Below are 23188 nucleotides of genomic sequence, written 5' to 3'. Positions count from 1 at the left end.
TTGTTATAAATTTGTTGTGCTCGTTAAAAATGCACGCCATGCATTTTAACAAATTTATAATGGTACTAATTGATTTACATGCATATTTGCATAACTAAGAGGTGTAATCACCTTCTAATAATCATTGACTAACACGCAATAATCCAATTTCAGTCCCATTTTTTTTTTTTTTTTTTTTTCATAAGAAAAGATGAAAATTGGAGAATGCGTGTGCGATTTATTATTTTAATTTTTTCATTTTTAAGAAAATGAACTAGTGCTCTCTTCAAGAAATATCAGAGAGGACTTAATAATATTTAAAGATAATTAGTTACTTAAGTTAAAAATCGAGAGCAAGAAAGTTGCTCTTCGAAATGTTTGAAATTAACCCTTTCGCTGCGAAGGACGTGCATATACGAATTTGTGAAAATTCTAAATGTGTATTTCGCATGATATAACATTTTTTGTCTTTTTTGTATTAAAATATTTTTAATTCTAAGGATACTATAGCAAAAGGGTTAATACAGTGTTAACAAAATGGAATTATGTCCAAGCGACATAGTTTACATTTAATTTTTCAATTTTTTATAATAATTTTTATATTTACGAATGTGTGATATTATCCGACGCAAACTTTCAGTTTTACAAATACCCCCATTAAAATTTTTCAAATTTTAATACCACTTGTAAAATTCTCTTCCCTCCCTCCAATTAATATTTCAGGTTTTGAATATAATCGGTTACATAATTTTTTAAATGTATCACAGCTATGTTTATGATAAATTTTCGACTCGTTTCATTTTCTTACTCAAATTTCGTTTCCTTTGAATTACGTTCGTTTTCAGAACGAATTTCAGATAAAACAATATAACGCAATTGATATTCACGTATTTATTTTAGTGTTCGTTTCGTTGAACAAAAAGAAGAAACATCATTGTGAGCGTCAATTAAAAACGTAGGATATAGAATAAATAATAAGGATAAAGTAATAAATAACGAATAAGGATTAGTACGTTTAAAAGAAGTCAATAAAAAATAACATGCAGCATTGTATGCTTTTGTATCTGACCTATAACCTTATATTCATATTCTTTTTGATAGTTTTAACTACAAGTCAAAAAGGTAAATACGATAGATCACGAATACCTCCTTAAAAACGAACGATAAACGAATAAAGATGAGTACTATTTTCGAACAAGATAGAATTATAAGACACACAATATTATCAGATGGAAATATTTATTCATTGTTCATTGTAGCACGTAATGCAATCCTTACCGATTTAATGAGATGCAAACTAACGCAAAAGGGAATGGAATATAGAGGAACAATAGCCAAAACTTCCGGTGGCATTCGATGCCAATCTTGGTACGCAGAAGAACCAATACACGAGGTAGCTTTTATCTAAACTAAATTATTAGTTTGAAATTGATGATAATTTCAAAGAAATATTTTTCTATCTAAGCCTTTTATCTTTTTTTTTTTTTATTGAAACTTCATAGATACTTCATAGAATATTCGTGAAAACCGAGGTAAATTAAAAAAATCATTACGAAAGTATTAAAAACCTTCAAAACTATTTTATTTATTTATATTATTTTTTTCTTTTTAATTTTTCTCTTTCTTTTATATTCATTACGATAATCAATCGTATCGACGTAAACAATTTTCATATTCGTTAATGTTACTAATTACTGTGATTGCCATTACAATACCATTTTATGTAGGGCGTGTGTTTTCATAAATCATTCAGGTCGTAGACAAACTCTTGAAATTAAAAAATTTTTAAATTTTGAATTATCGATTATTCCTTCGAGAATCTGAGTCAATTGGCAAATTTCACACGAGATCTACCAATTACGTAATACGTACTTATGAACTTAAACTGTAATAACTGTTTATATTAATAATAAATTTGGCACTTTTATCAGAGATCCTAGAGAGATTTTCATAATATTTGATGTCAGGTTAGTAAAGATATAAGCGACGAAGATTTTCCCGAAAGGTCGATAAAAATTGCGAAAAATTACTGCAGAAACCCAACGAGTGACAATAGAGGGCCATGGTGTTATACTTTGGAACCTTCGCTTATAGACGACGAATGTGACGTACCACTTTGTAATTTTGGAGGTAATATAATAAAAGTGAAACTTACAATGTTACAAAATTTGAGATAAGTAAATTTGTAACTTGCCTACTTTATTAAGTAACAGAATATTGTGTAAAAGATTATATAAATAATTTGATCGAAAATATTTCATTAGGAAAATTGAGAAAGTTTATAATTATCGATAAAGGTAGGTTTCAATGGAATAGAATCGCAGTAAAATTCAATTTTCTTTCAAAATCACGTTTCTTTTGAAAAATATTTACAATAATAATTATAATTATGTATAAACGAGTAGAATGCAAACTGTCGGGACCAGGAGCTGAATATGGAGGGACTAAAGAAATCGCAACGTCCGCAAGTAAATGTAAATCATGGCACAAACGATACGAGCTTGAAGGTTCGAAGGTGAATAAAATAAACCTTAATGCGATACTGAGCGAATAGAATTTCAAGAAATTTTTGTTGTTTGCCTTCGACAATGTAACATTGTCTTATAGAGTCAAAAGTTCAGAGATCAGGACTTTCCTGATCGATCACGTAGGGAGGCAGAAAATTTCTGCAGAAATCCGTCAGGTGACGTCGGAGGGCCATGGTGTTACGTCGAAGAAGATTTCGAATATGTTCGGAAACAGTATTGCGATGTTCCATTTTGCGACGATAGAGGTTTCACATGATTTTGTATTTATCCCATGGATTCTATTCACATGATCTTCTTCTTCTTACTATTATTTTATTATTACATTTCTTAGATTGCGTAGCATTTACGAAGAATTCGTCTAATTATGCTATACTCACAAAATTACACGCACCCAGTGGCAACACTTCGTTTTGGGTTAAATTGTGGAATCCAGATGACGAGAAAAAGGTATACACATCTATTTATTTATTTTCAATGCTCGATTATCCCAATGTATATGTATACCATTAAAGCTTTGTATGCCTTTATATATTCTTTCAGGAGAAAGAATAGAACATAAAAGATAAAATAAATATAGATAAAAGATCAACGCATATATAATTTTTATAGATAGGGAATATCGATGGAGAATTATTTTAAGGTTTAAATCTTAGTTACTTTTTTTCTTTGTGGCAAAAAATTCCTTAGTTTAACAGAATAATGCATACGTACAGGGGCAAGCTGGTATATTGCTTAGTCTTTTACCGATTCCCGCTTCCGCTGAAACAATAGCAGATATATGGACTGCAGGAGTTGAACTGGTGTTCGGAAATTCTGGCAGCCGTCAAACATTTCCAGCAGATGATGTTCGTAACAATACGATGTTTTAACTTTTCTATATTCCTAATTACGTGGTACAATCTATAGAGTATGAATATTCATGCCTTTTCTTACAGGGAAATTTATAAGTGAAGAAAATAAGAAAATATACATTTAGAGTATCCGAAATAAGAGTACTTAGACTTAAATAAAAAGTTGAAATTTTTGTGATTTAAACGAGAAGCTAAAGATTTGCAATATGCAAGATTTAATGATTATGAAACAATATATTTCTTTTTTCTCCGATCAGGAAGGAGAAAACGCTGAAAATACTCCTGAAATTTTGGTCGGTTCAAAGTGGACGGGAATATGGATAACATGGGGTGGTGGTTTCATTTCCGCTGGTATCGAGGGAACAATGAAACCTTTAGTGATGCAGGAATATAAGAAAAAACATGGAATTACAAGCTTGTACCCAGAAACATTTCTGTATTATGGAGTTCGAGGGACGAACGTTTTGTGGAGTACCGCGTTTTGTCACATTCGTACGTTTTCGATAAATCGAAATCAGTATAATACGAAGAAAATGTTATTGTTAAATATGGTTAAAGCACAGCCTAAAATTTCTAAAATTTAAGCCTCATATATATTGGCCAGAGAATTATCTAAATCTTAACTACAGTAAATACTAAATCGTTTTATATAACTATATGTAATAATAGCTATATACTAAAATTTTCAGATTGCGAGACGCATACGACTTTCGGCATTGATTTTTCGAAAGTTTGGGCCATGCAAAAAAATAACGATACGATCGATGTTCGGCTTTTCGTTCGTGCGAGCCAAAATATCGTAATACGTTTGTATCAAACTCCATCGATAGAATATCCCTCTGTGACGGTAAATATCCTAATATTCGAGTCTTGACAGATCGTTTTTTAAATTACCGTACGATATAATATAGGTAATAATAAGCAAAGACGTTACGACACTAACGTATCAAGAATTCGAAGAATCGTCCAAACATTATTTAAAAGAGATCTCCACCTCAGGCTTGCTCGATTTTTGGTCATGGAGGGAGTTCAGCATCAGGTTGACGATTTCGTATATTACAATCGAATTATTACATTCGTTCATTTCGCTACTTTAGTACTTTATTGCTCTCTTTTACGTTGTAGCATTTTTGGCGGACATTTACGCGTGTATTCACATAAGCAGAGAGGTGCTATCGAATTATTGTACATGAACGAAATCTTTTTTGCTAGTTTGAGGTGGTTTAGCATTGGAAGCGAAAAGACAATAGCGCAATGGACGCTATTTTGTTCTCCGGAAGGTAACATTCCTCGATTTAAATCTTCGTATTACGCGTATTTATCGTCAGATGTACGTAAATTAAATTTCATAGTAGAATGCAATTATACTGAAGAAAATATACTCGATAAATGATTATACGTCGATACGAAAGACGATTATAGGAAACTTACGTTTAAATAGAATCAGATGCGGTAGAAGATGCTTGGCCACCAAATTGTTTGTCCGATATAGGAGATTTTCAATTCAAAGGTACACAATGGACAAGCATTAAAGAAATTCCATGTATTCCATGGATATCGAAAGAAGTAAGAAATATACTTAGGAAAAGGTTATTAATATATCAAACTATAGATGTTAATTAAAAGATAAATGATTTTGACATGATTCAGACACTTGATCTTTCAGACAGTACATACTTACATAACGCGTGCAATCATAGTAGATATATAAATCTGTATTACAGTGAACAACGATAATTGTTGCAATTACTGTAATAATTACTGTAAACATGAAATTTTTCATTTTGGTATATAAGATCCCAGCAGAGAACAAAGATGACAATAATTTCATCGACGGATCTGCTTTGAAGGCACTTAATAAATGTAGAAATCCCACTCGCGACTCCAATGGTCCCTATTGTTACGCATACGTCCCTTGGGAGAGTGTAACGATTTCAAAACGATATTGCTCCATTCGAAAATGTAGATCGTCAGGTAATTAATGATTCTATTTAGGTGTTAATTAAAATTTCGTCCCGATAAATAAAATTTTTGTACTTAAATACAGTAAAGCTCCATTCGTCTGAATTTGTCAGACAGGACAAATGGTTTATATAGAAACTCGTCAACTTTCCTCGCTACTTATTTTCGTTCATAGTTTCTCGTTCGTATAACGAAAGCTCCTAATCAGGAGGTCACGCACAGACAAGCGAATTCAATCAGCAAAAGTTCAGTTAATCGGGCGTTACCTAAAATTTCGTTGCAATAAGTGGAGTTGAGTAGTACAGCGACGTAGTTCTACCGTACATTAAAACAAGTGCAAAACAAAGACGATTAACTCTCCTTTGCAGAATGTCGAATGGCAGGTACGGCGAACGATTACATGGGAACACTTTCGAAAACACGTTCAGGACGTGATTGTGACAAATGGCCAATCAGACCCAAATTACCAGCGATGGCCCAAAATGCGTCTCGAGCAAATACTACCAAATCGACTCGCGTCAGATCTGCAAAAATTGGAGCAAATGTAGCAGTTCCCAAAACCAGTTTGACAGTCGGTAGAGAATATTTCAATGATAGCGTCTTTCCAGAAGGAAGTGCCAAGAATGCCAGTAATTATTGCAGAAATCCATCGCGTAATATCGCCGGCACTTGGTGTTATACCAAGGATCCTTTGGTGCCCCGTGATCTATGCAACGTTAGAGATTGTGGGAAAGCAGGTAAATATTGCGGCATTATTTTCTCCAATATTTTATTCACAAATTTTATTTTCCATATTTTATTCAAGATCTTCCGTATGAAATAGTTTCCTCAGTGAATTTGCATTAGGAAAAAACGAATCGAAAAAATGTCAAGCGACTTGGAACCTCCTTGTTTATTAGCTAAAACGTAATAATAGTAAAGCGCGTTCTAGCATGATGGTAAAAGACATTCCAATATTTTTGTTATTTATTTAAAAAGTAATGATTCTCTTCTTGGGATGCAATTAAAGTATACTAATATAAAATCTAATTCTAATTAATCACAATGAAAATTATAATTAATCGTCGTTTTTACAGAGGAGTACACGTTCCTTGCCGTGGGAGATGGCCTAGATAGGCGTATATACGTTTTACCCGAATATCGTTCGGAAGGTTTACACTTTTCTGTGAAAGCTTGGGAACCGGATAATCCAGATTCTGTCGTGTTTGTCTTTTTAGCCGATGATGGATTAAAATCGCGTTACATCCTCAAAATAGGAACGTCGAACAACGAAAAAGTACTTCTCTTTTACGAATCGGAAACTACAGGTAATTAGCGAATATATTCTGTCGGAATACTTGTTTGTTTCCCAGTGATCGAATTTAGAGTCGGCAATTTCAAATTTGCAAATGTTAATATAATAATTTATAATTTATTTTTATCTTTCACCATCATTGACCGTTATCTGTCAATCAGGAGATCCTTTAGAAGTTGATAAATATGTCTGCATGTTTAAAGAAACTAAAGAACTTCGATTAATCAAATTATCAACTGAAAATCATTAAAACATTGGTAGCCCGACGAGTTAACTAGTCTTTCGCAGCTAACAGGTTAACGCGGGAACCGGTTAAAGGAAAACTGGATAAGAGGAAGTTTTAATTAATTTGTTCTATTATTGAACGTATAATTAATATCTTTAAAGCACGGCATTGTAATTTCAAGTTCGGTGTATTCCCATCCTACTTCTTCTTCTAATATTTCTAAGAACAACTTGTTATAATTATTTCGCTTTTTAACCGAAGTCTGTTTAATTACAGAAATTTCCTTAGTCAAGAAGAAAACTCTGCCACATTTGCTTTATGTAGGAAAATGGAGCAGCTTTATCATCCGTATACCACGCGGACAATTATTGCTTTATTACGAAGACGATCCTACACCATTGTTCGAATGGACTCATCCCGATCCTCCCAATGCTTTTCTACCAATGTATTATTATTATGGCAGCGAACAGTCAAAAGCTGTTGGCTTCGCGTTCGATCGTGGATCAAGTACGTTCACAATTAAAGAAACGAACTAAATATTATAATTTCGCATAAGTCCACGAAAATCTGCAGTCTATTAATCACTATTAATGTTAGTAGTGTGCTCGAGAAATATAGGGGTGAATGTTTAATATCGGTACATAGAAATGTTTAATGTTTTACATGAATATCCTTTCATATTTTAATCTAGATACAAGTATCAAGTTAAAATGAATATAAATGATTTTTGATACAAATAGATTGTCATATAGAAAACACGAGAACTGATAAATACACCAGAATCCTATCGTTATCAACATGGATTGACGAAGAAATATTGCTTCCTCAACAAGTGACTCTTCATCTTCGAGGGGAAGGTGCAGTTCATTTCCCTTTCTACCTGATGCCCGAGACTCCAGGGTAAATGTAATAAATTTTCTCACCTGTTTTCAGTTTCTCAATCTCTAAATTTCGCATGTATAATTTCGGTAATATATATAATACTGTAATATATTAATCAAATTATTGTTATATTGGCAATCTTACATATTATAAATTCTTCTTTTTTTTTTTTTTAATTCTTTCCTCAAAAGTTCTTAAAAGCCCGAACATCTCTTGCAGATGAATATTCAGTTTTCATGCAGCAGGCTGCATTACTATCCCAAAATTGTACTCTCGACTTTCTGTAAGTTACACGCAAAGATCTATCGTTACCCAACGACGTTAAATTCTTGTGATATACTCATTTTAATAAACACCAGAGCTTCCACTAAACGTAATTTACTGATATATACTATTTTAATAGATATTTTATGCTCAAGCTTAATGACCCAGATCGTTGGATATTATTCGCAAAAACTACGTACCCTACAGTGACGGTTTTCCACAAACAAAAATCGCGCGTACCTTTATTCACAACGAATTCATGGACTAATATTACAATAAGGTAAAAAATGGTATAAATTTTTACTTGGTAAATATAATTCGATATTATGCACTAAAGATAGATACCTTTATGATCCGCAGTAGGATCAACGATTCAGAAAGTTTTGTTGAGTGACATTTACTTTTTAAAATTCGCAGATGGTCTGCAAATACGATGAACATCTACTCCAACGCCACAAATGTGTTTCATTATCAGCATACCAGTCTTCTCATATTCTACTTCTTTTCCGTCGGCGTCGGTGCCAACAGCTGGGTTACTTGGTCTGTCAATTGCGTTCCAACGGGTAGAAACACATGCCCTTGTATTCTGTTATTAAATATCTAGGAAGATTTAGGAAGAGATTTAGTTTTTGTAAAACATTATTAATAAAATTAAATTTCTTCCTTGAAAGATATAGAAGGACCACCAGTTGATGGAGGTTGGTCAGAATGGGGACCATGGGCATGCAGCGTGAGCTGCAATGGTGGTACAGGAATTCGAAAACGACGTTGCGACTCGCCAACACCTAACATCAGAGGAGAACCGTGTGTAGGACCGAGTATAATGACTGGACGTTGCAACGAAATTCTTTGTGGCGATATAACCGAAGGTAACTTTAAAAATTCTAGTTCCATTCGAGAACTATGAATTTCCACGCGGTATACATATTGTCATTTATTGGAACCAGCTGCAAATAAATTTATCTTCGATTTGTCAGAAGAAATTATCGCATGTACGTATATTAAAATTAAAAATGAAAATTTTGTAAAATTTTATAAAGATATTATATATATAGAAATTTATATAGAAATTATATAAATATAATATTATATTTTATATAGAAATTATATAAAGATATAATCAAGTCCTTCTACTTTCTTCAATTTCCATAAATGCATGAATATCCTCGGTCTAACAATTGTATTAAGATTAGATATAAAAATATCAGAATGAAACTTGATATCATCTCTGCAAAAATAATACGTAAACTATTTTGCTCGCAGATACGATAAAATTGATAAATCGAAGAATTAGAATGAACCACACGGCCCTTACTGCCAAAGAACATCGTTCTATCACAATTAAATCCGACTCGGATATCGTGCAATTAATTATTAAGGAATCTCCTCGTTCCGAATTACAATGGTCCTTAAATGGTGTCTTTGTGGAGATAGAGCCCGAAAGATTGGAGTTAAAAGATTACAGTATTGGTAAAATATAATTTCTCATGGTTTTTTATTGAAATCACGCTGTCACCGAGAATCTCTTGTTCAGAGATAATTAACAATTATTTATTTAGAGATAATGGAAGCGGTTCTAAATGATTCTGGCGTTTATGCGATGACACTACGTCGAATCGATGGAACGTATTCGATTATCAAAGTGGTCACCTTGGCAGTGATTCCAGCAGAGGAAACTATACAAATAAGGGAAACTCTAGACACAACCATACAATGCCATTGTGCAATCCTAGGACACATTTATTCGGAGCTTGAAGTGTCTTGGTTAGTACGCAATAAAACGTGGAAGAATTATGGCATCACGCTTCCAATGGCAGCCGATGTTGAACACATTACAAAAGTTAATAAAACGCATAACGGGATGTGGCAATGTGTCGTGAAGCAAAATGACTTAAATTTTGTATGGATAACAAATATGATATATATCAGAGGTAATTGTTATTTTTAATCTTACCTATATTTTTCGTATTTTTATTCTGCTACGTCTAAATCATTCTACTGGTATCAATCATAAGCTGTGCAGCAAATATTTCTGAATATTTTGTATAAAAAGTATACAGTTAGCACTTGTATTTTGCATAACTTGTATTCTTAATTGGTAATAGGTATATGTATATATTATAATTTACGTTGTGCTTTGATCTTTCATCAGAGAATATTATTATAACGAGAATATAATGTGCATCACTGATACACTATCTTCAAGGAAACATTCTTCACTAAAAGAATAACATTTTAATGAGAGGGTATTCGGACAGTAGTAAGTGACTAATAAATCGTAGTATAATAAAAGTTCCCTGTTCCCATGATAAGATAATTACCATCAATTACCTCAGACATGATAAATTCTTCCGATATAAATCTTGACAAATGTAAAATAGATCTTATACTGTAACGATACAGAAAAATAATTAAAGTTCGATGTTCATCTGTAATTAATATCTGTAACAAATACGAAATGAAAAGAACATAGAAAATTCCAAATGAATTTAGAATAGAATATAGAATAGAAAATATTATTTTATGTAAAATCATCTACTTTTTTGATATATGCACAGTTTACTGAACGAGTCTTGGTAGAAACTTGTGGGAACCGGAAAAACCGGTAACAGTGTAGGTAACATTACATTCAAGATCTTCTAGGGATGTTATTATTTGAAAATTTTCCCTAAGTGAATTTCACACGGTTGTTTATTCGCGTTCAATATTTCTCGTAGACTTTAAAGCTTTCCTATCTGAATGTTTTGTCAAAACACAATATTTCTATAAAATTTATCCACTTATGATAATACAGCGAACTACCTTTGTAGTAGATGTAATAGCGGACCCAGTTTTAAATTTGATACAGTTTTTTGAATAAAAATATTTTGATTTTACGATATTTACTTTATATTAGCTGAATTCGCTTATTTTAAAGTTCATTTTTAAGTTCTAGGACCTCCAAATTGGCGTACGCATTTGATGGAAGATCAGGCAACGCGTTTCTTTTTTGGTTGGTTGCCAAATGAAGATTACGTCGGTGTTTTCGTATTGGTTCTTTTTCTGATTTTAGTCGCAGCTATAATCGCAGGATCTTATTATTACATAACGTATGTGCAGTAATTATTTTCACTATCCAATGTATTATTTTTCTTAATGTACAATTAATGTACAATGTCTTATATTTTTCAAGCCATAATTTGATGGTTAAAAACTTAAATGAACAAATATATCTTGCAATTAGAATTCGAGAAACTGCGAAACGCATATTTGACCTGAGAAATATAACCAGAAGTCCAAGAGGCACACAATATGAACCACTGACGGACGAAATGACTACCGAAGATCAAGCGATCACTGACGATCAAATAACTACCGACGACCAAGCGACTATTGAAGATGAAGTTACTGAAGACCAAACGACTACCGAAGATCAAGGAACTCCCAAACATCAAGCGGCAACCAATGATTAAACTACACGATAAACCATCGCTTTTTTAAGATGCTTAATATAAAATGTTTATTGTACAATTAATACAAATTATTATAATCATATTTAATACAAATGTTGGTAATTTACAATCGGTACACGTTGATACAGTATAGTATAGTAACAGTATGGATAAAGGATATGATATAAGATTATCCCACAAGACACTACTACGTTTATGAAAATTCCAGTCTACCATTTCTTCGAGTACATTTTTCAAATATCGCCTGAAACAAACATTCTCGTTTACCATTACGTGGATCGATTCCAAAATAAAAACCGAGGAACTGGAAACCTTGGAAACTCGTCAACTCTTCTGTACGATCGAACGCGTGAGAAGACGAACTTCTAATCAGCGAAGGAGCGAGTAATCGCGAGGTAAAAGCGTAGGGATCGGTCCCCGATCGATTTCGTAACTATATTCCTCGGTGTTCCAACGTTTGGTCGTAACGAACGAATAAAAGGAGAGGTTTTCAGGTGACGGGTAGAGCGAACGGCGGCGAACGAGAAGAAGGGCGAGAGAAAGAGATCAGAGTGGCGGCGAGCGACGACGAGGCAAAGTGGAAGAAGAGGATGAACGAGGAAGAAGGAAAGAAGTTGGACACAGGAGGCAGAGGAAGAAGCTGGTTGAAGCGAGAGGGAACGGCGTGGAATCAGGGAGGCAGCCTCGGCTGGTTGGCAGAAGATCGCCAAGGTGCAGGCCCGAGGAAACGCGACGAAAGAAAGAAATAAGAGAGTCCAGAAGGCTGTTAGGTGGAAGAAATGGCGAGGAGCAGGAGAGCGGCGGATAAAAGGATATGGTAGGGCGTGGAAGCGGGAAGATGGTAGGGAACTAGAAGAGGATGGACACGAGCGAGCAGAACGCGCGAAGGAGAAGGAAAGGGCACAGGGAGCGACAGGTGCCCAATCGCCCACGTGGGTTCTCTCTTTACGGTGCTGCAGCGACGGTAGAAGGGTGAAGAAGACGACGATGACGACGACGAGGACGACGAGCCGGCTTCCTTGTAATGGTGAAGCAGCCGATACTCGTTCTATACACCAAGTGCACTCGCCACAGGATGAACATAGTGGGGCAAAGAGATCCATTGGCGTGTATACCGTTTGGCTACTCTTATCTCTAACGAGTTTTCGTCGTATACTTCTTCCTTATGTGAAACGAGAACAGAGAACAACATTACGCGAGATACGAAGACAGTGGAGTCGTTGGAGATAAATAGTCGAACGAAGAGGTCGAACGAAAATGAAAGAAGAAGTGGAAATCGGTAAAAGAACGGTGAAGAGAAGATCGGCAAGAGAGGGCGAAGTACGGCGTCAAAGGATACTAGCAGAGGGCTACGCCACTGAAAAAGTCTGCAGCGGGCCATGTACTGTGGCCATGTGAGTGGGAAAAGAGGTAAGGAAGGGGAAGGGCTACCCATTCGGTAGCAAATGCTGGTAACCCGTCGCAAGGTCAAGATCAGTCGGTTAATCCTATCCAGTCAGCCGAGGCCCTTGCACCTTGGAGGACGAACGACCCTCACGCTCGCAACTGAAATTTCACTTTGCGATCGTCGCACGCCGCACTTGCTCGATTTGCTCCAATTTTTGAAATTGCTCGATCCCCCCGCCCGCAGGGTATATCGATCGATCGTGTTCCTCATTTAGATCTAAGTCGGGAGCGGACACGAAAACGACGTACGACCGGGGAACACGGGACAGTTTCGAGTGCGCTCCACAAACAGTGTCTCTCTGTACTTGTATTAAAAAAAACGATTCGAGTGCGTTTCAACGTCGTGGTGGCTTTTGACGAAAATAATTAACATCGTTCCCCTCGAATTCAGAACGTTGCTTTCGCCACCCTCTTCCATCGATCTCGAGTTACCATTTCTCTTGCCGAAAACCACATCTCTGGCAGAGACTGTTAAAAGAAAAAGAGAAAAGGACATCGACGTTTGGTCATTTTGCACGATCGTCTGGTAACAAGCGTTCGATAAAAAAGAAAGAATCGAGGATCTTGTCGTTGTGTGGGAAAAAGTGTTTACAACAGTGGAGACAACGGTAGCTGTGATTTTCCCCAAGCTACCCTTTGCGGGCCCTTTGTTATGGAAACCTGCGTTCTGATACCCAAAGAATTTTCCTTGGCACTAGCGAATGATCGATCGAACTACAAGGGCCTCTTCAAGAATGATTCAGGCGGTTTAGTTACGGACGTCAGGATATCCGTATGGTCGAACGTGCTTATTCCGGCAGGGACGTTGATCTACCCCTTTCAGGGCTCCATTCGATTCGACAAGATTGACCTTTACTCCCTTCTCGATGACAACGATGTAAGTAACGTGTTTCGTCGTAAGATTCTTCCAATTTTCGTTGTTCGGATTCTTGCGATTGATCTTAGCCGTTAATCTATTTCGGTCCTGTATCGAGCTCGTTTCTTTCCGTCGACGAGAAAACCTTACTCTATGCACCACAGTTTTGTCTGACCTCTCAAACGTTTCTCTTTGTAAATATCAACGATATCCAAGCAATTTTAATAGAATTAAAGAATACAATAGAAGATAAGGAATAGAATTAGTCGACTTTTATCGGCAGAAAAGCTGAAAGTATCGCTTTAATTGTAATGCGGCGTACAATTTAAACAACAAGGATTATATTTCAACACTTGGAATTATATTTAAACGCTATAGAAATTATAACACATATAGAAATTATAAAACGCTGTATTAATTCTAGGGACTATACTGTATTCACATTCCGCAAATTGATGATTCTAGCGTCGATAGAAATATATAAAATATAAATAAATGATGAAACGCGATATTGAATGTAAATCAGCCGAGATAAAATGTCGGGTGTGACTCGGACTGTAAGGGGCGAGGTAATGCTGGTTTTCGCGTGCAAGCTAAAAATTTGATTAAAAGTTTGAGTATTTCTTCGGCATCGTAAGTTGTTTAGAATATCGATGGAACGCAGCTTACAGTTGGAGATGATTCCGATATTATACAGGTATCGAGTTGGAACAGTCGCAAAAACATTTTCGTGCGTTAAACTTATGGAAGAGTGTGAACGTAAGGTAATAGGGTATAATGGCTAGAGGTATGTGAATAATAATTCTAAACGACCGCTTCTTTCTACGTCTTATTGTGTAAAGAGATCGCCATCTGAGATCTTTCGCTTATGAGATCCAAGTGGAACTAAAGGCTTGCGCTATAACATTTAATAACGAACAGATTCTGGTTTCGTGAAGCATAAGTATGTCTTATAGAAACTCAAATATATTTCATAAATATAGTGTAGAAGAAATACAACAAGTTTTAAGTATAAGTTAGTCTATCGAGTATTAGTCATCGTATGGTCATTTTAATTCGATTTCGCTTTGTAATTTTCTTGATCACGGACTTGCCCTCTGGTTATTAGATATCTAAGATAAGGATTCCACGAATTGCACCCTCGTATGAATTTCAAAATTAATTCGTTCGGAGAAACACGAGAAACAGTACAGATCGTAACTTCAAATTTCAAACTCCTTCCTTTATCGAATAAATTAAGCTACGAATTAAAATTTCCATTTAAATGGCAGTTTAAGTGTCGATTATGAACGAAAGGAACTAAATTGCTTTAAAGAGTCGAAGCACGTAAGTCTGAAACGTCTTAGAATTAGGATTTATTATACGTAATGCGAATATGTTACATCGGTGTTCGATTATATTTAAATTACAAGACATCGGAATAACTTATTTGCATCCGGTATTGAAAATATCAACATAGTAGTTAAAATAACATTAAAGTGTTTTTTAATTGCTCAATCAACATTTATATACGATTTTCTCAGTCGTTTTAATATGGTATATCGGCAGAATTTCTGTAGCTTAATGATAATGCCACGTCCTGATCGATTTTAAATAATAGAAAACGAACAGACTAACTATAAGCAGCCACGATAAATATCAAAATACGTAATTGAGTATTAATAAATATGAATAATGTTAAACGGTTAATAAACTTTTATCCATCCAACTAGCTAATATTACGAAATATTACAGGTACAGTAATATCGTAGATTCTGAAATTCACCTGATCGTTATTATTTACTCAGACGTGAAATTAATTTGCATTATGTTTACTTAATAATAAATATTTCTACAAGTTATTAAGGTATAAATCTGAATATACATGTTGAAACAAGGAAATTAACAGTTTTAATTACGGGACACATAATCTTTTTATAATTTTTATAATTTATATTTTTATTTTTTATTATATTTAAATACATTTGATTTCAAATGCAATTACTAATTGCAAATAATTACAAATTGCTTTCTCAAAAGCAGTATATCCATTAATTGAATATTTTCTATTTGTTAATTCATTCCTCTTCATACCGAAAAATGATTTTCTCTCTATCGAGAAAAAGTACTTAAGTTAAAAAGGAGAAACTCGTTACCATAACTCGATTTTCTTTTTTTTTTTTTTTTTAAACGTAAGAAGATCACGCTGTGCTAAGTACGTATTACAGATAGCAATTACAGTTAATGCAACCCATGCGGTTTTTTTAACCCAAGTTTCTCATAACTGCGATTTGTTTCAGATCAGACGCGAATACGGCTGCTACGATGAAGTCTTCTTTTCGAATTACAGTCTTAACAAGCGCCAGTGCAATTGGATAAGATTCCTCCGTATAGTTCAGTCTTACGACGAACAAGTAAACTTAATCGGTACCAAAGTGAAAGGTAAGTTAATGTATGCGTCGAAAGAAGAAGAAAAAAGATTAAGTAAATCATGAGAATCAACATGATGCAGCAAATGATAGCGTACGTGCACGTCAGTCGTGATAAATTTTCCATGCAAATTATTCATGTTGCTAAGTTTTCTGCCACTCAAAATTAATATTACGTTTCCTGCATTTCAATTTATAAATATCTGCTTAGCGAACTGTCCTGCGACATACAGTAACGAACAACGTTCGATATTTTCATCAGCTGATTTTCCTTTCTTGGCTCTCGTTTTCTCGTCGTCCGAACAAACTAACGCTACTTTGAATATCTAAATTTGAGATCAGTGTTACGCACATGTGACACATTATGTAATCTAGATTAGTCACATCGATCTGTCCGTACGATTCTGTATGTGCATAAGTAACTAAATTATCGGCGAATAATTATCTGTACGTGAGAACTCGAGGAATGAAATTGAAAACAGTTTAATTTCATGGAAATTTTTGCTAATACAAATAACTACATTGTTAGTATAGTTTATACGTAGAAAGTTTAATGTTTCTTGTCGTTATTATAATTTAGTGGATAATACGTTTACTTCGATAAAATCCAATTAACACTCCTTTATTAATTAACTACCTTCGCATTTTCCATCAATGCGAATTATCAACGTTCCTTTTATTCTTTCTGTTCGTTTATGCAATTCAGGGGATCCAATCTTCGAAGTAATAAAAGATGTCCAACCGGATACAGAATTAGTGGCTTGGTTTCTTCCTACGGCAGAACAAGATTTCGTCTTTATATCGCGCGACATGTGTTCGAGGTCTGCTCTGTACAGATGCACCATTGACTCCATTCTAGATGGTGAGTCTCTAAAGACTTTTAGCTTGAAATAATACAAAGAATCGAGACGGAGTCTGGTGAACGGACAACCTCTCAAATACGTCAATTTGCATTGTTCGTACGTTTCCCAAACGCATTTCAAATCATCTTCCATCTCTCTGTACTCTGATATACGTAATGTAACTAAAGCGAAACAAAACCAAGACTATAAAATACCTTTGCGAAAGGTGAAAAGCACGCGAAACTTACGAAAGAGTCACTTGGCAAAGACAACTAAGAAAGCTTATAAAAATCTACAAAAAGAAAGATAGAAACTCCGAAGCTTTGCTCGAGAACGTTTCATAGACGCTACCGACCATTCTCCTTGTTCCTTTGAAGGATTTATCAGAACGCGATGCACGCGAATTCGTTTTATACGTAGGTTGATGCGTTCGAGAAGAATCGCTCTGAAAGACCAGTGAGCGAAAGACGCAGAGCGGTGGGACTGTGTTCGGTGATCGAAATCTCGAACGGGTGCAATCGCGTTAATCGGCGCAATCGCGGGTCAATCGAAAAAGAAGGTAAAGAAAGTCGGCTAACAAATCTGAAATGCAAATATGCGCCGGTATTTTTGTCGGCTGGATCACAAGGTGCTCGTTCGTTCGCTCATGATTCAAATGCGCAGACCCCCGCGCTTACCGGGGGATATAAAGGACAGTACAATGCCAGCGAACCTTCAATTCCGAAGAGGAGGGCTCGCCGACCGAAGAGGAGAACCGCCGGATAAACGGGTGACCATGAGGGGGATGGTCGGAGTCGCGACCACGGATATTTGCTAGGAGATCCTTGGCCTTGAAAGAAACCGAGAAAATTATTATATCGGGTAAGGTACAATTGCACCAAGGCCGAGGACAGGGTGAAGTTTCGCGTAAAGACGAGTGGGAGCACGCTCGTTATTGCGCAAGTATCTCCAAAGTATCTCCAAAGAGGAGAAGAAAACGTTGTATCTCGATGGAATTAGAACGTTATGAGGTATCATGGTACGCAGACGCGTGCAAAAATTGATGTGGCTTATATGTTATGTTACGTATCGACGGAATATTCGCTTGACGATTAAAGCTTCTAAGTATCAAACCCAAATGTGGGGTACAAATATCTACAAACGTTTATTTTAGCGTAAATACCACTTTTTAAAGATATTCATTCGGGATAACGATCTTAGGAATTGAAAGAAAAGAAACGCTGTTTTAGTCAGGATATTTACAACGTTATTGTTTAAAGTGATACATAGTTGCACAGATGCAGGATGTTTCTTGCAATCAGTAGGAATCTTTTGCTCCTATAAATACACGAGGGACTCGATAGAAAAGCAGCGGAATCGCTTGTTTTTCCAAAAGTGACACGAGTACAGAGAACGATATATAAAATTTGTATTTATCTAGCGGATTTTGTTATAAATTTCCAGACCTTTGCGAACACGTATCGAAATGCGTTTTAGCGCTTAGAAGCAAAAAGAACGTTGACAAATAAAAAGTTGAATAACTTTCTCTGTTGGAATTTAACTTTGTAATTTTCTCGAATCGAAGATTTTTATCTGTGTCTCTTTTCTTTTAAGTCTCTCGTTTAACAAGATCTCAAAGATAGCGTTTAATAACCAGATGTTTCGTTCAAGAATCCCCATTAGACCTATCCATGGCGTTGCTTTCTCATCATTCGTCATCGACAATTTCACATCCGTACTACGAGGTAGACGAATACGAGTCTACGTCCGAAGAATCCTCGTCATCGACGTTATCCTTGACAGGGGATCATTTAGATTGCAGTATTTTAACGACGATTAAGAGAGGAGAAAGGGTTCTGTTGCCGTGCGAAGTCTGCGGGAAATCCTTTGACCGACCTTCCCTTTTAAAACGTCACATGAGAACGCATACAGGTGAGTGAAATATCGATCAGTGCCTTTCAAGCAAACAATTCTAATTTTACTCGATATTAACGCTATATGAACGTTGTATCATTTGCACGAAAAACAAATAACGCGAAGCAATGGGATTTAGAACGAGGAGAAGAATTTGTCGAATAATTAACGATAACTGTGCAGTAAATTTAAAGACCAGTAGTGGCATAATTTACGATTACGATTTCCAATGACAGTGAGGAAATTTTTATTTCTATGTAAGAAAGAATATTTTAACGTAACTCGATCGAAAGGGCTAACAGACGATTGTGTCTAAAAACGTAAGCCTTTCGACGGTTGAACATCGGCCAAGTAATTTGATTTTGTTGTTAAATTGAAGGAGAGAAACCGCATGTTTGTATGGTGTGCAACAAGGGTTTCTCAACGTCGAGCTCGTTGAATACGCACAAGCGAATCCACAGTGGTGAAAAACCTCATCAGTGTCTCGTTTGCGGTAAGAAGTTTACGGCCTCTTCCAACCTCTACTATCATCGTATGACTCACATCAAGGTAAGTTTCCAACAAGCTGCTCTCACTGAAAAAGATAAATATTCTTATATTGCGAGCATAGCCTATCGATACTCTTTCGCTAGTTACTCGGAGTACTCGTCGAAGCTTAGCAACGTGTAGCATCGTAGTTCGATGTAAAATGCGGTCTTTAATTTTTATCCATGAACCAATGATATCACATAATTATAGAAAATACCTCGCGAAACAACATTTCATTCCTTAATGAAATTACAACGTCGACATTGTTCGAAGAGTTCCTCGTCCGGAGTTTTAACGACGATCGGGGTACAATACGTAAGAGATTAATAAATCATCGATCTATCCTTTTGACTCGTCAGGATCGATCGTGTTATGCGTTGCATTTATGCGCTAATGTTTCGTCAACGTTATAACTCACTTTTTCAGGCTGCAGCTGTAACGTTTACACAAAAGCGTGTAGCACGATCGATGCTGAAGACCCAATAGCGTGACACCCGTCGATCATCGCGCAAGCTAAAATCCAAAATTCATCAATTTGTCACTACCTCGTCGTTACTTGAATCGGCCACGTAACTGGTTACTTAAAGCGTCCAGATATTTATCAGCGATACTATCACAAAGTGACAAATATCTAAAAAAAAAAAAAAAAAAAAAACACACATTTGAAAACACGATTAAGTTAAAGTATATGAAAGAGAAGAAGAGAAGGTAGATGGATCCCTTTGAGAATCGGTGCAGACCGACTCCCTTCAGGGAGTTTATCTTCATTTTAGCCGTAGTTATCCCAGTCGGTGTAAAGCTGGTTGTGATCGGGAAAACGCAAGGAAACCGGTACGCGAAGCGGTAACGCGAGGCGCGAGTGGTAAAAGATCGGTCGGAGTTTTTATTTATCAGAGCGGAAACCCCCGTATGAGTTTCTCTAATCCAGCGAAGTAATGATATCTCGGGAGCCATATAGGTTGCTCTTGCCATCAGCTACTGTAATTGGTCCATTACTCGCTACTGCTTGGAATGCAATCCAATTAGGGAGACGGAGAATATACCCGGAGGCAGACTCTTCTGGTTCTCTCTTCGATCTTATGTTAACATCGCTTTCCGCCTCTATCTCTCGTCTACCTTCGCCGGTGTACTATCTCCCCTGCCATCTTTCTCCTTCGTTTCTACTCACTTCCATTGCCTTCCTCTTTCACGTGCTCCGCCGCTCATCCCACTTACCCTTGCCACCTTTTCATCGTGTTTTCGCGAGACCACGCGTTCTTTTATTGTCGTTCGGCAAGTCGATCCAACTGGGATAACAAATACGACGCGTGTCTTTGGACTTTGTCTTTCACACTCGATGGTAGTTTTGCGTATGGGGAAAAATCAGTTTGCTGATTTCCATCTTTTAGAATTCCGTTTATTAGAATATATAGGATATTCGGCAAAATATAGTTGCTGCTGTCGAGCATATGTGATCCCGTGGATATCTTTCAGCCTCGTTTGTCCCTTATGACGTTGCGATAAACGTATGAAAAGTATGATCTGCGGGTTGCTTTTATCGTATTTCAACGCTTGCGAATTCTATCCTTTTTTTGTTTTTAATGGAAGAATTTTTTTGTGAATTTAGCAACCTATCTGTTGGTTGTATTGATTCTTGTATAACAGTATAAAAATATAAAAAAGTACAAGACCATAATATAAAAAATAACAGTATACGAAAAAGTACGTGAGCTTGGATGGGAAATAAGAGATTTTAAATATTAAAATACTTATGTAGAAAAGAAAATGATAGGAGTGTTCGATTAGCGACCATGACGAGTCCCATTAATTTTTTTAAATATTTATCGTGTTGGTAAAAATTGATTGGATTTTTAATCAAATGCAAAGCAATTCGTGTTGCGAGTTCCTTTATTCGTTCAAAGTTAACAGCTTTAACTCCAATTTATACAATAACGAACAGCATTTGTTTCTGTATAAATTTCTTCGCAATCAATGCCGTTCTTTTATATTTCTTTCTATCTATTATAATATCATTTCATCGTAGATCGGTATAACATTTCATAGATTTTTATTATACTTTTGCGAGTTGGTGAAATAAAAATAAGTTTAGAATCTTATCTTTATTTAGGTAGTAGTTTGTACTATAGAAGAAATGTTCTATATTTTGCGCTAGTATTCAATGAAAAGAGACAAAATATGCGGGTTACAATAATATTTATCGAACTTCCTTTAAGATATTCCTCATCGAAGATTCTCATAATCGAAGTGTACGTATTTCACAGTATTTTCCTTGAGGTAAACTTAGATATAAATATTAACCATCAAACGCTTGAAAACGACGAGTAATAGTACATAGTACACAACAAGTAATGTCGTTTTGAATTTACTGTAAAACTTACAATCTTATCTTATGAACGAAACTAAAAGTTGTACAAGTTGAAATTACATTGTTTCGCAAAACAGTGATTTGTTTCAATTTATTCGTAGTATAAATTCGCAGTTAAGGGTGCTCTTACGTTTATGTTTCAGGAGAAGCCACACAAGTGTTCACAATGCTCCAAGTCGTTCCCAACACCGGGAGATCTTAAGAGTCATATGTACGTGCATAATGGGCTATGGCCATTCAGGTGCCATATTTGTAGCCGTGGTTTCAGTAAACCAACTAATCTTAAAAACCACATGCTGCTACATCTTGGCAGGTGTTCGAACAAGAAGATTGTCAAATCCATTTCCGACTACTGACCAATCGATAACGGCCCCCTCGATAATTTAGAAAATCCATCGAGAAATCTATACGTATTTTGTTATACTATTGTACGAGATAGAAATGAAAGTTACTCGTCTAAACGTCTCTCCCTATTTATATCGCTGTTTAAAGAAACACGTACGCAAAGTTTGCGCACAATACAGTTTGACGCACAATTACACTTTAATCTTATTGTTAGTAACGTTTTCAATTGCTCATTACATTCAGGTAAAATTAGTATGTAAGTACGTATTGTTATCACGCCATAAGATCCATTTTCGTTAACTTTTATATCTTATTTAGAACAATTAATTGAATGTTATTTTTATAAAATTTCTTTATTGTTCCTCGAAGTTAATTAATACTGTTTACAAAGTGTTACGTTGATTATTATTGTAGTGATTAGATCGTGTTAAGATAGATCTATGTACGTAAGAGAAATCACATGAACTTTGAGTGAAACGTTCATTTCTTATGATATAGGAAATTTAAGAAATATGCATTGAGGAATAAACGCGTTGTTTCGCATTTCTTGTACGCGCGTGTTATTAACTACGAGAATCTAAATGAAAGAAGGAAAAAGTTACCCTTACATCGAGTGCTTGCCGGTTCATGAATTTTCATCGTTCCTGACAATTTCATATCGTTCAACTCAATGAAGAGAAGTAATTGCCTTTTTACCTCGTTCCAATATTTGTTTCGCAATTACAGCGAATGACCTATGCATACCTTTGATAAAATTATGTGATGTTTAAAATAATCTTTATCTTTTTAGATTTCGTCATAGCAGAACAACAATCAATATCTAAATGAATAAAAGTCGTTAGTACTCGTAAAATTAATCAAAGTTTAGTTACGATGAATAATGTATGCCTTTGTATTTTCTTCTTTTCACTTACCTTTGGCTCATATTTCATTCTTTTTGCTCATGCTAATATTTAATATAAGTTTTGTATTTATTGCTAATTACTTGTATTATAAAAGCATCATATTACTAAATAATCAGAATGAAAATTTTATGAACCTCACAAATAAAAGAAAAACTACGATTA

At 35.4% G+C, this 23188-nt stretch overlaps 2 protein-coding genes across 2 annotated transcripts; both read left to right on the top strand.

Moving 5' to 3' along the window:
- The first annotated feature begins 1156 nt into the window (after positions 1-1156).
- Positions 1157-11438, top strand: LOC117243306. Its single transcript, XM_033510668.1, has 24 exons — positions 1157-1160; positions 1239-1372; positions 1947-2109; positions 2385-2494; positions 2587-2752; positions 2839-2954; positions 3221-3352; positions 3616-3850; positions 4048-4205; positions 4270-4397; positions 4484-4731; positions 4800-4924; positions 5155-5332; positions 5689-6057; positions 6397-6627; positions 7117-7347; positions 7581-7740; positions 8126-8266; positions 8404-8549; positions 8676-8855; positions 9250-9456; positions 9546-9917; positions 10916-11075; positions 11210-11438. Exons 1-24 carry the CDS (start codon positions 1157-1159, stop codon positions 11436-11438), a joined length of 4323 nt encoding a protein of 1440 aa, XP_033366559.1.
- A 1994-nt stretch (positions 11439-13432) lies between these two features.
- LOC117242992 (zinc finger protein 251-like) lies at positions 13433-22396 on the top strand. The gene is made up of 6 exons (XM_033510091.1): positions 13433-13761; positions 16020-16161; positions 16855-17010; positions 18641-18901; positions 19263-19432; positions 21920-22396. Exons 1-6 carry the CDS (start codon positions 13537-13539, stop codon positions 22130-22132), a joined length of 1167 nt encoding a protein of 388 aa, XP_033365982.1. The 5' UTR covers positions 13433-13536; the 3' UTR covers positions 22133-22396.
- Positions 22397-23188: the final 792 nt, after the last annotated feature.

This window comes from Bombus vosnesenskii, unplaced genomic scaffold, assembly GCF_011952255.1.
Source record: "Bombus vosnesenskii isolate JDL3184/JDL3185 unplaced genomic scaffold, Bvos_JDL3184-5_v1.1 scf7180000013265, whole genome shotgun sequence".
Taxonomy (NCBI): Eukaryota; Metazoa; Arthropoda; class Insecta; order Hymenoptera; family Apidae; genus Bombus; species Bombus vosnesenskii.
This window is presented reverse-complemented; position numbering and strand designations above follow the sequence as displayed.

Bases quoted from the DNA above. Each gene is read 5' to 3' on its own strand.
- LOC117243306 (XM_033510668.1), top strand. The intron at 4,732-4,799 runs AAAATATACTCG...ACGTTTAAATAG, and splicing joins AGAATGCAATTATACTGAAG to AATCAGATGCGGTAGAAGAT. The intron at 4,925-5,154 runs GTAAGAAATATA...TTGGTATATAAG, and splicing joins TTCCATGGATATCGAAAGAA to ATCCCAGCAGAGAACAAAGA.
- LOC117242992 (XM_033510091.1), top strand. From the start codon at position 13,537: ATGGAAACCTGCGTTCTGATACCCAAAGAATTTTCCTTGGCACTAGCG. The intron at 13,762-16,019 runs GTAAGTAACGTG...GATTTGTTTCAG, and splicing joins CCCTTCTCGATGACAACGAT to ATCAGACGCGAATACGGCTG. The intron at 17,011-18,640 runs GTGAGTCTCTAA...GTTTCGTTCAAG, and splicing joins CATTGACTCCATTCTAGATG to AATCCCCATTAGACCTATCC.